Raw genomic sequence first — 11,027 nt, forward strand, 5'->3', positions numbered from 1 at the left:
CGTGATTGCTACCGTTTTGTTTCCTCATCCTCTCGATGGCTGGGAATTCAACGAGTCCCCACTCGCGTCGTATTAACTCCTTGCCAGCCGTGGGTGATTCTTGCAGTGCCTGTTTCGCATTAGGTCATCCCGTTAACAAACCGCGAGTGAAAACGCTCTGCGGTACGCGAACCGTGTGCTCGAAGGTTTACCGCAGAGGCGACCGAGTTTGTTTTTTACCCTCCACGCGGGTCGAGGTCTTCTAGTTTGACGCCAAACGTACTCGTTCCCTGTACTTCTGACGAATTCAAAATAAATGACGATAATAACGAATAAAGGAACCCCCGCGTTACACGGTGCTCGACTGTACATCGATTCCATGTCTACGCGCACTACAGGTTGGTACAATCGAGGCAGACGTGGAACGGAGACACCCGGTTTCGAAAGATGCCGAACCTACCCCATTGCAGACGAATGACGATGTTCCCTCGTCCAAATCGCTGGAGCAGGTTTCGAAAGGCGAACAGGCCGCCGAAACGTTCCTGTAATTACCATCGAACGATACAGCGTCGTCTAGGCTCGCGGGGCGCGCAATTAAACGCCCAGCGAATTAGAGAGGAGCGCGCCGAGTCGGCGTAGGCTACTCCCGGCCCGGTATTGGATCTCGGGGGTGGACGGGGGTGGTTGGCGTGGCGGGGGGCGGGGTAGGAGGGCAAAGCTCGAATCAATCCGGCTCCCCCTTCGCGAAATTGTAAATAAATTAGGAGCTGCACGATCGCGAGAGTCAACACGTTGCTCGGCGCGCGACCAAACCCACCCACCCCCGCGCACTCCCTCTTTCTGTTCCGCCGTGGCCCGTACGCGACCGCTGCGTGGCGCCACACACGCGTTGGTCACCGCGCCAGCAGAGAGCGGGGGCGCATGCGGGAAACGAGCGAAACGCACGGACCGCGGTGGGCGTGCGCGGTGGGAGTCGAAAAGAGACGGTGCCTGCCGACGGGGGTGTGAGGACCGTGCGCGGAGGGCTGGAAAGAGAAAGGGTCGAGGGTGCGGGAGGAGAGCCACACAGACGAGCCACCAACACGCGGACGTTGCGTTTATTAACGCACGTTGCACGGTGGGGTTTGCTGGCACAGCATCGGCTGTGCGGCAACCAGCCAGGCAGGGTCAAGTGTTTCCCTCCGTCCTTGTTCGATACCCGCTCGTTCTGCCTCCGTCCACGTCTCCCCGTTCCCTCCGTACCTCCCACCTTCCCCGACCCCCCTGCCTCGTCGCTACGTCCCTCTCCGTCGCGGTGGGCGAAGCTGGAAATACCAGCTCGGGGAACGGAACGTCACGCTTCCTCTCCGCGCGTTGGATTTTTATTCTGCCCGCGATTGTTAATTCGCGGCGAACGATCGATCTGCCCCCCCTCGCGACTTCCGGCGATCTCTCCACGGCGAACGGACATCGGAGGCGTCGTGACCGTTACGACGCATAGAACCGTGCAAATCGAACAGATCTTTCAAGTTCGAATAGCTGACAGATAATTTCACGAGCATAGCTGTACAAATACGGTTTATCTTTCGTTACGTTCCAGGTTCGGACCAGCTTCGGGTAACGTTGACCCGAATAATTGTCGGGGAAAAGTATAAATGATAAATGGAGTATAAGCACGGAGTAAAATGTTTCTGTAAAAGTTTCACTACGCGCACATCGCACAGAACAGACATTTTGTAAGTACCGTTTTGTTTCTATAGTATTAATGTTGCTCTTCTCGCGCTGGGTCCCTTATACTCCATTTATATTAATGAGGTTAAACAATATGGTGACCATTGTATTTCAGTGGTATCTCGATAATATTTAACGTGGCCAACGAGAAGTTAGAATGGCCCGTATCGATAATCCCTGATGTAGGCTCGAAATTTCTGCTCGTCGATGGTATTACCGGAAGCCGAGTAATCACAGAGCCTCGTACGCGCCGCGGAACGTTCGAGGAGTTGTGAAGTCGAGCACGGTGGTGGTAACAATCGCAAAGCCGACGAAAATTTGAATAATAATCGCAGGACCGCGGATGATGGGCCGCTGAACATCGACGCGAATTTCAGTAGTAATTGCCTGTCGATGGACGGACTATTTCATCGATTACATGTTACCGTGTAACTTCTGCCCGATGAATCAACGATAGTACTTTCGTTTCGATATATTTGGTAGTTTTGTTAGAATTTTGTAACCGTGAAGGGGTTGTAGCAATGATAACCATGAAATATCGGTCAACGTCGATGCGGAGGAACGAATTAACCCCCGCGTAGCCGTCGAAACAGCGTCGTCATCGACGGGTAGCAACGTTGCTGGCCTCGACAGGGGGGTGAGGTTGGAAGGGGGAGGGGGAGGGAAACGGCTTGCATTTTCCTCTCGAGCGAATCACCGTGAACGACGGAAACAGGGAAACGGAGCGCGAGCGCGGTGGGAGAAGGAAAGTAAAAGTCGTCGTGGAGGGGAGTAAACGTGTCTCGTCTCTCGTTTCGTTTCGTTTCGTCGGCTGGCTCGTCGAGGCGCTAGAAGGGCCGGCTTCGAGGGCCTCCATTACCGGCGACTAAAAAGAGGAACAGGGAAAAATGGTAAGAGAGACGCGGAAGAAGGGCGGACCAGAGACGACGGGTGGTGGTCGGGGGGGAGGAGGGGGAAATCTTGAGCTGCACCCGGCTCGTTTCTTCTTCCGCGCGGCGCAAAGGCGAGAATGAATGCTCGCGGCGAATAAACGTGAAAAGAAGGGGGGAGAAGGAGTACGAGGAGGAAGAAGAAGAAGAAGAAGTCGAAGCGCGAGAAAGCTCCCGTGAGAGGAAGTCGAAGAGGGGGGAGGGCGAAACGGTGGAGGAATTACCGGTTCGTTGGCTAACTGGCTTCATAGAAGAAAAACCTCTTTATATATCGCGGCACGCACGTAAGCTGGGTACACCGGCGGCTGAAAAACGCGCCTTCGTGCCTCGAGTTTCATCGAACACACGCCCCCGTGTGCACGAGTGCCGCGGCGGAACAAAGCCGCCGGAAATCGCCCGAGTGGTACTCTCTACGTACTGGCGCCATCTTGTACCCGGCAGCCTCCTCGATCGGGAACGCACGGCTGCTCATTGTTCTTCTGGATGGGTACTCGCGACACATTTCGGACGCAACCACACCCCCCTTTGCTTTCCCGTTTTTACGCTTCTGGACTCTGTCGAGACGAATTAAATCCATCGCGCACGGAACTTACAACTGTCATGGCGGCCATATTGGTTCTTCGTTACTTCTAGTCACTTTTCTATTCAGCGTTGCTTTGTGAGTCATCGCGGATGGATACAGGGGTTGAAATTAGCAAAATTTATTGTCAGAATTCGGGGGGACATATTCGATTTCGCCTTTCTTGTTAGAAACTTAAAATCAGGCGTTTAAATCTACTGTTCTCGATCTGAAAATCGTGAACCTTGACCCTGCGACGTTGGTTCTCTTCCTCTATTGCATATCGAAATCGCAATATCGGTTCTTCTTGCGCAAACATTGTTCCTCTCGAACGGTCCCTCGAATCTTACACGCTTAGGTGGGCGTAGGTAAACATTGTACAGCACGCCGTAAGTAAAAGGTAAGCTAAATAAGCGTCATCTCCGTGGTTTTTCCCTCTCTCTCGAAATCCCTGCCCGGCTCTCTTTTCTTTCCTTTTTTCGTGCTCGGATACACGTCAGCAGGAGCGTGCACGAAGTGTCTCTTATCCAGCACCGGTGCCTTTTCATTCGAGTTAGTCGGTTGGTCTCGCCTCTCGAGGAAAGCGGAGCTAAAGGGTTTCGATTTCCGTGCCGCGGCCGCAAAAGTCTTTTTCACTGCGCCTCGCGGCGGGGACAGAAGGGGGGGCGGAGGGGGGGGGGGGGCAGTCGGAGAATTTATGCCTCGAGTTCAACCGCCACCTTTAATTTCTAATCCCGCGGACGGAAACCGAGCTGATACGGACATTTCGTGACTTTATCAAAGACGATTGCCACCAATTTGCGACTACCAGGCTTTTCAGAGTCCGCGGAAATCGCAGACCCAAATTTCCGACCGTCTTTCGAGCCTTCTGACCCGAATCCTTCCGATCTACTTCCGTCAACTCGCTTTCGAAAGATTAACATCTTGATAAAATTGTAAATAGAACTGTTAAATCATGTTTGAGTCTAGACTTTATTGCATGTGTTTTATTTTCAACGAGCAATGTGAAAAATAACTAACTGTATGATGTGATGGCAGTCGATACTTGCTCTGTTTTATCGACAAGAACCTTTAAAATTACATTGTCGATAAAAAAGTCTTTGAAAGTATGTCGTCGATAAAGCAGAGTAAATTTGCGGTAAAGTTGTCGGTAAAGTGGCGTTGTCTCGTTGCTCCTGACGAAAGGCAAGACGTTCGAGTCTGGTGGATCGCGGGGCCGCGAACTTGGCCAAAATCTTGGATGAAAAGGATGGACGAAAAACGACAAATCGAAGGGAGAAAACGGGGTTGGATAGGGGTGTGTGGGCGTCGGGACCGGTCGGACGGGAAAGTGTAATTTCAGTTTGAAACAGGAACGGGAGAGGCCGACCCACATCGAGGCTTCGAGTGTTTGTATTGCTGACGCGGCGATCCAATCCAATCCAATACCCATGGCGGATAGGCAACACACAGAATCGTACGCTACCTACATACGAACGAATCTCTCTCCTCTCCTATCCGCGTCGCTTTCTCGTTCGCTTTCCAATACAATTTCGCGAAACTCGGGGCTTCGGTCGTCGAGCAGGCGGAGCTTTCATTTTGTAATTAATTGTCCGCCATTTTAACATCCGGAGAAAATCATTTTTTCCCCCCCCTCTCCCCCCTCCTAGGACCGTCCCGCGACTTTCCAATTAAATTACCACTCGTCGCGGATTCTCGCGTGTCTCTCGTCCCCGACGATGGGGAACAACAACGATTCGGGACGATATTCGTGCAATAATTGCGGCTCGTTTCGCTCGAAAATATCGTCGAGTTTCGAACGGTCCTGAACAACACCTGAAATCTTCGAAAGAGCTGGGTAGGAAAGTGAAAAGACAAACTCTTCGTGTTCCATTTATTCGAGCACAATTTACATGGAAACTTGCACAGGTTACATTGTTCTCGTCACAAGTGCCCCGAAAAAAGGTACGAAGTTGCTACGGGTGCTTCCAGAATATAGAACAACTCGATGCACACGGGATCGTAAAGAAGCATCCCCGTAGGTGCTCCAAGGAATTACCATTGAAGGGTTGAAGCGACTGTCGGCGATCGTCGGCACAGAGAGACTATCAGTGACGCATGATAATCGTATAGTTTGGTTCAATCGAGCTCGTAATGGGAGGCGGGAAACACCGTCAATATTATCGAGGGTCGAAGGGGTGGTCGAATTCGTAGGCTGGCGGAGGTTATGGAGTCCCCGGGGGTCTCTGTTCCGGAGAACCCGTGGCTCGTCTCGCTTCGTCGTGGCAACAATAACATCCCCCGTGCTGCCACCGAGGGGCCCCCTCACCGGTAATCCTCACCCTCGCCGAAAAAAAAGGGCCACGGGGGAGGGTTTCAACAGTTTACACATCGGATCATCCCTCGTTATTGTTGCGTTTATGATAATAGCAGCCCCTGCCCTGCACGCACGCTGACCGCTTCAACCCCATCCCGAGGAATCGTTACCACGCTCAGGTATTTAATTAGACTGCAGCCGGTCGGGGGAGTTGGCCGTATTAATTTCTCGGTTTTTTCGCGGTACGGGAACGCCGGCGGAAATTATTTAGCGAATTTTACGGGACACGTTATTAAAGAAGGCGGGTAAAACGTTTTTATTTGGGGTACAAGTCGAGTAATTCCGCTTGGAAACCACGATAGTAACACTGGTGGAGCTTCTAGAAAAGAATAAACATTTATTTTCCATTGGAACTATCTATCGTTTCAAGCTCTTCTAGCGTTAACTTTAACACTAGATTTAGGGGCATTGATCGCACGTATATTTATTGATACCTTTCATGTTGACGATTACCTTGCAATACGATTTTTCTTTTAATTGGAATATGAATAAAATAATATTTACGCGTTCTGCGATTTTAAATATGGAATCAGACACTCGTTAAATGGACAGCTTCCGTAAATCTAGTGTTAATAAGCCGAGGGCTTCTGTCTATGAGAACTATGTTGCATATGTAGTCGCGTCGTTCCCAGATCGTCTAGTTAATCGTGTCGCGAGCAGTTGCTTCGCGAGTTTCGTACATTCGCATGTATCCGTAACGCGGATCGATGCAAGAAGCGAGGCGGTAACGTAGACGGGATCGAGTCGTCGATAGAACACGCGTCGACTAGTCTCGCGGGGGGCAGGGGGGGGGGGCCGGTCAAGTGTAGACAATTCCGAGCAGTTTTTTTTTAACTGGAACAAGTGGATCGATGGTCCCTTTGGATAAATACACCGCCGATAGCAGACGAAACGGTGAGCCTGGAATACATGAATGCGAGATTCCTCGCGGGGGGGAGGGGGGTTCGTTACCGTTTCCGGCGAGGCAACCAAGAGGACGGTTCGCGCGTCTCCTTCGCGAGCTTACGATCAATTCAATTAAAATTGATCTCTACTCGTCGCGATACATCAAACAAACGGTGCCCCCCCCCCTCTTCTCTTATTTTCGAACTACCGGGCTCTCGAGTCCGGGTAAAAAGCATGATCTCGCGATTCGAACGTTATAAATATTCAAGACAGGGGGGGCCAACCGTTTTGTTCTTTTGTCAGCGTCGTCGTTATGCTCGGTGCTTCCAATTTCTACCGTCCCACCCCTTTTCGTATCGATACGCGGTCGTTTTCGAGGATAAAATCGAGCCCTATCAGCACCTCCCATACTCTGTATCTGTTATTACAATAAATGCACATTTAGTCAACGAGTACCGCCATTTTGATCCTAGAATTCATCGATCTATCGAACTTCAAAATGGACGTTGCAATTTGAACGAAATTCGAGTTCCAAGTCATGAAACTTTTCATTTCTGACGATGCAAACGACGCTTGGTAGTTGTATTTGGTATTAAGACGACTTTCCGTCGAGTCACCCAGTACAATGCCCGTCGTTTCCGTGCGCGGCACGCGCGTTGCCCTTTCGAAAATCCGTTATTAGCATCGAGGCCCCATTATGACGTTTCGCGATGCTGGCAAACACTTCTGTCTTCCGTTGGACGTTCCATCGTGCACGCGCGTTTACATATTATTCGAGGGAACACGGGACACGCGCCGCCACGCTCCCCGGGAGAGCCCCCCCCAATTCACCTACGCGATCATTGTGCGCCCCCTCCGTAGCTACCGTCCGCCCTTTGCCCCCGCCTCGAAGGTGTACGATACTCGTGCACCGGTCAACGGTTTTCGAGATTTGATCGACAGGTTCGCGGACGAAGGTGATTTATAGGTCAAGCCGTTCTAAAATTCGACGATTTTAATTAACCCTTTGATCGACGAACACGCTGGCTGTCTGAGATGAAAATTGGGACAGCGAGAAAAAAATAGAGTTCTCTGCTATACTGACGAGAGGGTTGTTCGATTTTCAGGCTACCAGAGCGCGGATTACCAAGGAGGATACGAGAGCGCCGGTTCGAGTCAGGTCGCCCTGCTGCCGGGACCGTGGGCAAGGGGATACGGGGCTGGTGGACCCCACAGCAACGTCCAGCAACGTTACCAGCCACGGAACAACTACAGCACTCAGCCGTACGGGCGGAACAATTATCAGAATTCACAGTACAACAACAGCTATCATCCGCAACGGGTAAGATTCTAATGCCTGACTACTCGATAGTAGAACGTCCATTGTTCGAATCAGCGTTTTCCAAAATGGCGACTCGATCGTGTCCAAGAAGTCCTCGAAGTCGGAGGTGTGAGGTCACGATCGGAGTAAATGGGAGCAGAGATTCGTCGGATTAATCGAGTCGTTCCTTACGTTGTTGCAGAATTATTCGTCCAATTACCAAGGGAACGGTAGCGGAAACGGAGGGAACAGGGGAGGAGGGTGGAGACGGTAGACGTAGCGATACATCCGCGTTCGCCAAACGTCAACGCCGGTCGTCGACTCCCACGAGATCAGGTTTATGGAAATGTTAGGGTTCACCGTGGTTAGGACCAGGAGGATTGTCTCATCGCGAGCAATAAATGACCGCACTGCTCCTATATCCGCTTCCTTTACCTATCCGTGTTAGGTACCCAGCGTTCGTCGTCATAACGGATACACGTGCAATACATCGACGTCACGATCTTCCTCTTAGTTCAGATCCTCGTTGCACAACGAGGATCCCGACGATCTAGAGAGGACTCGCGAACCTGGAGATTGAACTCCGAAAGGGGATGGTGTGCATGATCGGACCAGTGCTGGCAGTTATTACTCACGAGTTTAGCGACGTAAGAGTGTATCAAATGTAATTTTATATGAACGTCCGTGTAGACAAAGGGGGAAACAAAAAGAAATGTACAATATTAAAACGGTTCCGCCGGAAGGTTGCTCCTCCGCCGCGGAAAGTTGAGTAGATGCGGGAGCAACATTCGAGCGAGTACAATCTGTTAATGTAGAATTTTATTCAGCTGGACGTTCCACGTTGTTACTAGCCCGGCATTCTTTAAACGTAAACGGCAATTATACGTTCTACGATCTCTTAATAATCATAGCGTTTCACGTGTTCCCGATGTACGCTTCAGTTCGTTCACGAAAATTATTCCAAATATAAAAAATTAAACCCGTTGGTTGCAATGAACAGTAAAACTTTAATCTCTGTAATTTTTTTCGATGTAATTACCGTTTGCATGAACAACGCTAGTAACAACGCGAACGCTATATTTTAGCGATCACGGTCGCGACTCGGTGGACATCCCCACCGTTCGGTGACCGTCGCGATTTGGATTTCGAGGGACAGTGTTGTTGTGAATCTATCTCGGAACAGATGCACGCGAGTTTCGGTTGTTTCGAAGATTTTTAATCGCGTAGCTCGATGCGTCGACGGCGCGAGAACCGATCGTTTCCACGTATAAACGTACAATCGATTTATTTTTCTTTTTCTCACGAACTTCGCCAGTTCCGCAGTGAACGAAACGATCGATGCTTCGGCGGAGAAAAGGACGCGGGTCTGGAGACTCGTTTACAGTAGTACATCACAGAGCCAGATAGTTTTACTTTCTTTCTAATATTCATCCCCGATCGAGGCGAACACTTTAACGAGGTAACAATGAATATTAAATAAGGCCATTTTGTTTTCGAAACGATCGGTAGAGCAGCTTAAAATTTTCATTCTCGATCGGGAGTGAAACGTTTACTTTCTATTTGCGAATAAAGATATCCACTTTTCCCCCGTTCCCAGGCCGAGGCCTCGATTGTACCTCGTGTTCGTCGTTTATACATATCGTCAGTGCACAACCGAGCGAGATGGGGTACGTATATTATTTCCCTGTAAACGACTTATGCGCGGCACCACGTGGACATTTTTGTATTGTATGCACTTGAGACAAATATAATTTAATTGGTTCTACGACAGGTCTTCGAGTGGATTCTCTTCGACCATCCGCCACGTCCTTCCTATCCATCTTTTTACAGACGATCATCGACAACGCGTCCTCACTGGTAAGTTCTATCACATCGATACCAAACTGCGGACCAAATCAAAGAGTCCGAATGAAAGAGTTTGATTAAAAATAGATCATGTTGCACGGGGTTAATTACTTGTTCGCAGAGCGTAAAAGTTGTAAAGCAAAAGGTGAGCAGGAACAGTCTGATCGAATCCAGTTGTCGTGTAGAAAATGGTTCGGGGGAACGCGTACACCCGTATGGAAACCGGAGTGAACGCATTACACGCAAGCGACGACTCGTACTCGATGAAGATGTAAGGGCCGCATTGTGTCCTGGACCGTCGAGAGAACTCGAGACCAAAGAGAGACACAGAGAGAGAGAGAGAGTGAAGGATAAAGTATACACATAGACGCGTTCGTACAGAGAACGGGACCGCAACTACCGGCGTAGGGGTAGATCTCGGCGCGGATAGTGCTTTATTTCATCAAAGGGACAACAAGGAAGCCGAGATAACGCCGCATGCTTCACAGAAAGGAGCACTTCGGGATGGAGGAGTATGCGCGGCACGCACGGGCCCGCTCGATGATCCATAATCGTGTGCAGACGCAATAACCGAGCTCGAGATGCAGCCTTCGCGAAAATTCCTCAAAGAGAGGAACGTTTCCGTGAAAGAACACTGCCGGCATACCTCCGCGCGCCCGAGACGTCGCGAAATCTTGTTAGAATCGAGACCGTATTCCTTTTTTATCCCATATTATATTCATACGTTGTTTGGAATGTTTAATGCACCGTTGGCTAATGAAATTTCCTTAAAAAGGGGGCTTAAAATAGAGCAATAGAACGGGGGGGCATAAAATAGTGTGAGAGCTGGGTTCGAGGGAACGGAAGGGTTGTTTACACTTGGCCATGCGGGCTATCGGAAATATCGGCTTGGATCGCTGAACGAAACACCGGATAATCTTATGCGGGCAATGCAAATTAAATGGGCCGTGTGGAGTACAATGCGTGCCAATACGTAGTGGCAAGACTCTCATCGAGTTGGACGAACATGGTTGATTCGTTCCGTCTGTCGACTTCGATAGTCGATAACTCTTTCTATACTCGATGATCTAGCAGCCGATAAAGTGTTAAGATCGGTAATTATTTTTATTTTTATTTTTGTAGGAGCCCTGTTTGTTGCAAACGCGTCCAGTAGCCAAACTAGTTGGAGTTGGTAGCGCGAAGTTTGCATGGTTAAAGAAATCCAAGCGTCTCCGCGAGGGAACCGTCCTACAGCGTAGGATCCAGATTTCAGGGTGACGATAGAGGAGAGCCCAAAGGGAGAGGAGAGCGAGAGAGAGGTAGAACAAGAGCGCTGCTCGCTATTGTTTTCTCGAGTGGTACTCGCTGGTTCAATGCTCGCCCGCTCTGGTAGACCGGTACCAGATGTACCCGACCGCCTGGTTTCAACCGTGATACCGCGCCACGCCATTCGTGCCGATTACGCTTTCCAATTTCCCAAAATGT

The 11,027-nt window shown here is 50.1% G+C and overlaps 1 protein-coding gene across 1 annotated transcript in view; it reads left to right on the forward strand.

The window, feature by feature from the left end:
- Window positions 1-8,417, forward strand: part of LOC122399267 (5'-3' exoribonuclease 2 homolog) — a 29,428-nt gene extending 21,011 nt beyond the window's left edge. The window contains exons 16-17 of the mRNA XM_043399825.1: window positions 7,525-7,739; window positions 7,921-8,417. Of these exons, the coding sequence (XP_043255760.1) occupies window positions 7,525-7,739; window positions 7,921-7,992 (287 nt within the window). The 3' untranslated portion in view covers window positions 7,993-8,417. The remainder of the gene's footprint in view (window positions 1-7,524; window positions 7,740-7,920) is intronic.
- The last annotated feature ends 2,610 nt before the right edge of the window (window positions 8,418-11,027 follow it).

This window comes from Colletes gigas, unplaced genomic scaffold, assembly GCF_013123115.1.
Source record: "Colletes gigas isolate AHSC1104 unplaced genomic scaffold, ASM1312311v1 Colletes_gigas_Sc00012, whole genome shotgun sequence".
Lineage (NCBI taxonomy): Eukaryota > Metazoa > Arthropoda > Insecta > Hymenoptera > Colletidae > Colletes > Colletes gigas.